The 3,705-nt window shown below is 37.5% G+C and overlaps 1 protein-coding gene across 1 annotated transcript; it reads right to left on the reverse strand.

Moving 5' to 3' along the window:
* Nucleotides 1-1,036: 1,036 nt before the first annotated feature.
* FOMMEDRAFT_99131 (uncharacterized protein) lies at nucleotides 1,037-1,279 on the reverse strand (the record flags this gene model as incomplete). The annotated part of the gene is made up of 1 exon (XM_007272190.1): nucleotides 1,037-1,279. A coding segment is annotated over one exon (243 nt), but the record flags the coding sequence as incomplete, so codon positions are not given.
* Nucleotides 1,280-3,705: the final 2,426 nt, after the last annotated feature.

Genomic DNA, 3,705 nt, shown 5'->3' on the forward strand with positions numbered 1-3,705 from the left:
AGGATGTTCTCTACAGCCATGGATATGTCTTTGATCAGTCCCATAGTGGACTGAACGTGCTCCTGTCCAGCTTGGACATGTTCTGTAGTGGAACTGGTGGAACTTGCAGTGGATTGGTCAGCATGGCTGTCAGATTGAGTAGAAAGCAGCAGATTCAGTAGTAGAGTAATGCCTTGAGTGTCAAATGAGCTCAGAGCACTCATATCAGTACTGAAGTAAGATTGGTGGATGTTGAGAGCAATTGTGAATCAATCCAGGGACGTTTACAGTTGTGTGAGTAGAATATAGTGGTTCCATTGTTGATTTGCTCAGCTCTACACTTCACACCTAAGTAAAATAGTAAGGTATATGTACTTGTAATAATATAATGCAGAATATATGCACATTTACCTTGGTTCAAAGCTATGTTCTTACAGTATACAAAGTCCTGGAACACTTGCATCATCTTAGCATGTTGAATACAGTCTTGGAACGGTGGTAGCAGGCTCAGTCTTGTATGAGAAGGAACATGGAAGTTATACAAGTATAATACAATGAGATAACACTCTGAGAGTTGTATAGTAGGGTCAAGGGAATTGTTGTAGATAGCCTTGGAGAAAGCTGCAATCTCCTTGAGCTCCTCTTGATCGAAAACGTAGTCAGTACTTGTACTGTGGTTGTGAGTAACCCAATCCTGCATGATTGGTTGTGCTTGAGGGCCAACTAAGAGTTGTAGAGGAGGATGAGGCATATTTGTGCCTTGTAGAAAAGTAGATACAAATGTATGAGCAATGGATTCTTGAGTAGTAGACATGATATGCACAGTAAAGTGACTATATACACAGTTTTTAAAGCCTTTACATATGTCTACCTGTATGTCCATACTGTAGTATTGTGTTTGAAAGGTTGCCTCATGTTTTACTAGACTGATACTAACCTGAGGGTCATCAGTATCGAGTTTTCCCTTTCCTAGAGTTAGTGCATTGATAGAATCAATTCCAAGTATGTCTAAGTATTCCTTTAATGCCTCAAGGTGTGCAATTTTATTATAGGGTAGTCATGTGTGATCTCCAGACTTCCATAGTACTTTGAACAAAGTGGTAGTCCCTTGTCCTACATGAGTTTCAATCAAATCTACTGTCCATTCCTTGTTCTCATTGTTTAATCCAGTAACTTGTCCTATTTCCCTTCCAGGGAATAATCTATCATTGTTTGGAACATGTATCCTAAGTAGTAATGAATGAAATACTGGGTGTATGTTACAATTCCTCATTTCCCTGGGTAGATCTAGTTCAAATGCCTTGTTTCCTGCATTCCAGATTATTCTGTAAGGTCCTATGTACTTTGGTACTAGTTTCCTTGCTCACTGTCTCAGTAGATTCATGTTCTTTGTAGAAACATACACTAGATTGTTTAATTCAAATGAAGAGGGTTGTCTATGTCTATTAGTATGTCTAGTTTGCTTTACCCTTACCTGAAGGATTGCATTGTGTGCCTGTAGTATTGTATCCTTTACTTTCTGAGTGTAAGTCCTTACTCTAGGATATTCATCCTTCCTAGGGTTGTTCTATATCAAGTTCCTTAGCATCCAGCTGTAATTTAGAAAGAATGGTGCATATCCTGTAGTTTCTGACCTTGCAGTATTGATAGCATACTTGATCATAGGTAGTTTATGTATCCAATCCTTTTGTTTAGGAGAAATACACTGTCTGAGCATCTGAGTAATTGTTCTGTTCATTCTCTCAGTCAATCCATTGGTCTGTGAATGATATGTGCTCAATAGCTTCAATTTAATACCTATAAGTTTATGTAATCTTCTCCAAAACGTACTGGTGAATAGGGAATCACAATCACTAACAATGTAATTAGGCAGTCTATGCAGTTTATAGACGTTTTCAAATACTATCTCTGCAATTTCTCTTGCTCTGTATGTTTGCCTAGTAGGAATAATGTGTACCATACTAGTTAATAGACAAATAACTGTACAAATCATATCAAAAGGTCCTAAATGGTTCTTTGATTCAGGAAAAGGTCTAACAAAGTCCATTCCTATGCCTTCCTAAGGCCTATTAGGTACTGAGAGCAGATGTAGTAAACCAAACAGTTTCTGATTGTTAGGTTTGCTGATCTTGCATGTATGACACGAATCACAGTAGGAATTAATGTCTATGATCATATCCTTCCACCAAACTTGTTCTCTAAGGTATGAAAGTGTCTTTCACAGTCCTAAGTGTGCTAAAATAGAATGTGCATGCTCTATTACAATTTACCTAGCGTTTCTGTTGTGTATTAGAATTCTAGGTATGCAAAGTATGTACCTCTCACCCTCCTAGCGAAATATGAGTCCATTTTTGACATGAAAATTCTGGAAGTGCTTCGGATCTTGTAATATCTGATTAAAGAAGTTATCCTCATAATATCTGCCTTTGAGACATTCTGGGAATTGTAAATCCAGTGAAGATTGAGCTATAATATCAGGTAATTGAGGTTCAATCAAGTTCCAGAGTTGATCAGTAGTGTTCTTTAGTACTGGGACGTTCTGATCATTAATTTCTGATCTAATATCATTGTCTGAATGTCTGTATCCTTACATATTACTTCTGGTGTCTGGTACATTTGCAGGTGAATTTATTTCATACAAATCCAATTGTTCAGTGTTCTAAGGCAGCATTTCTGATACCTTACTGTGTGTGTCTGTTTCCTAATCTTGCTCTGTGTTCTCTGGTATTGTAAACCAGCTTCTAGTCCTTGTAGCAGGCCTGCCCTCTGTTTGGAGGTCTGTCTGTGAGTTTCTGGCATGTCTGGTAATTAATCTAGCCTTTCTACTGTGCAGTCAACTTGCAATCAATCCTCAAGGTGAAGTTTTCCTTACTGCTGCTAGTCTAGCCTCAATATATACAGTATCCTGTATCTCTAGCAGCTGTGAAATGTTATTCCTGACTTGATTAATCCTTGATAGATCATTGTCATCAAGTTACAATGTATATTCTTACTGAGATCAAGTTGTTCCTAGTAAATCTCCTGAGTATATGTGTGATAACACGTCTGTAAGAATGTTTGTAGTGCCTGGAATGTATTTTACAGTGAAATCAAAGTCTGATATCTTCTCTAGCTATCTGGCTTGTCTTCCACTTAATACCAGTTGCCTTAGAATGTGTTCTAACACTCTGTGATTAGTATACCAAAAGAAATGCGTTCCTTGTAGTAGATTCTTGTGTCTTAGCATAGTTTCTACTCCTGCTAGTAATTCTACATTGTGTACTAGGTAATTCTGTTGTGTAGGGTTTAATTTCGCTGAGAAAAACGCTGCTATCTTGGAATCTTTCCAATCATGACCTTGGCTGACTATTCCTCCAATTCCTGAAGCCAAAGTGTCTGTAACAATGTTGATAGGTGGTGCATTCTTACTATAGTCCAATACTATCCTGTGATTATGCCAGAAATCCAATACTAGCTTTACTATTTGATCAAACACTTGCTGTTCAGTGAATGTCCATCTGAAAAATACAGTTTCTCCTGCAAATTTTGATAAAATACCTGTAGAAATGTGTAACTAAGGTATATTGGGTGCTAAATACCCTACTGATCCTAAGAAACCTTGTAACAAATCTTTATTAGTAGGTACTTTCCATTGTTGAATAGAATCGACTTTATGAGGGTCCATTCTAATGCCTTGATTGTTGATAATGTGGCCTAGTATCTTCAATTCTTCTGGAACAATTGTAT

Source organism: Fomitiporia mediterranea (genome assembly GCF_000271605.1).
Source record: "Fomitiporia mediterranea MF3/22 unplaced genomic scaffold FOMMEscaffold_324, whole genome shotgun sequence".
NCBI classification, from domain to species: domain Eukaryota; kingdom Fungi; phylum Basidiomycota; class Agaricomycetes; order Hymenochaetales; family Hymenochaetaceae; genus Fomitiporia; species Fomitiporia mediterranea.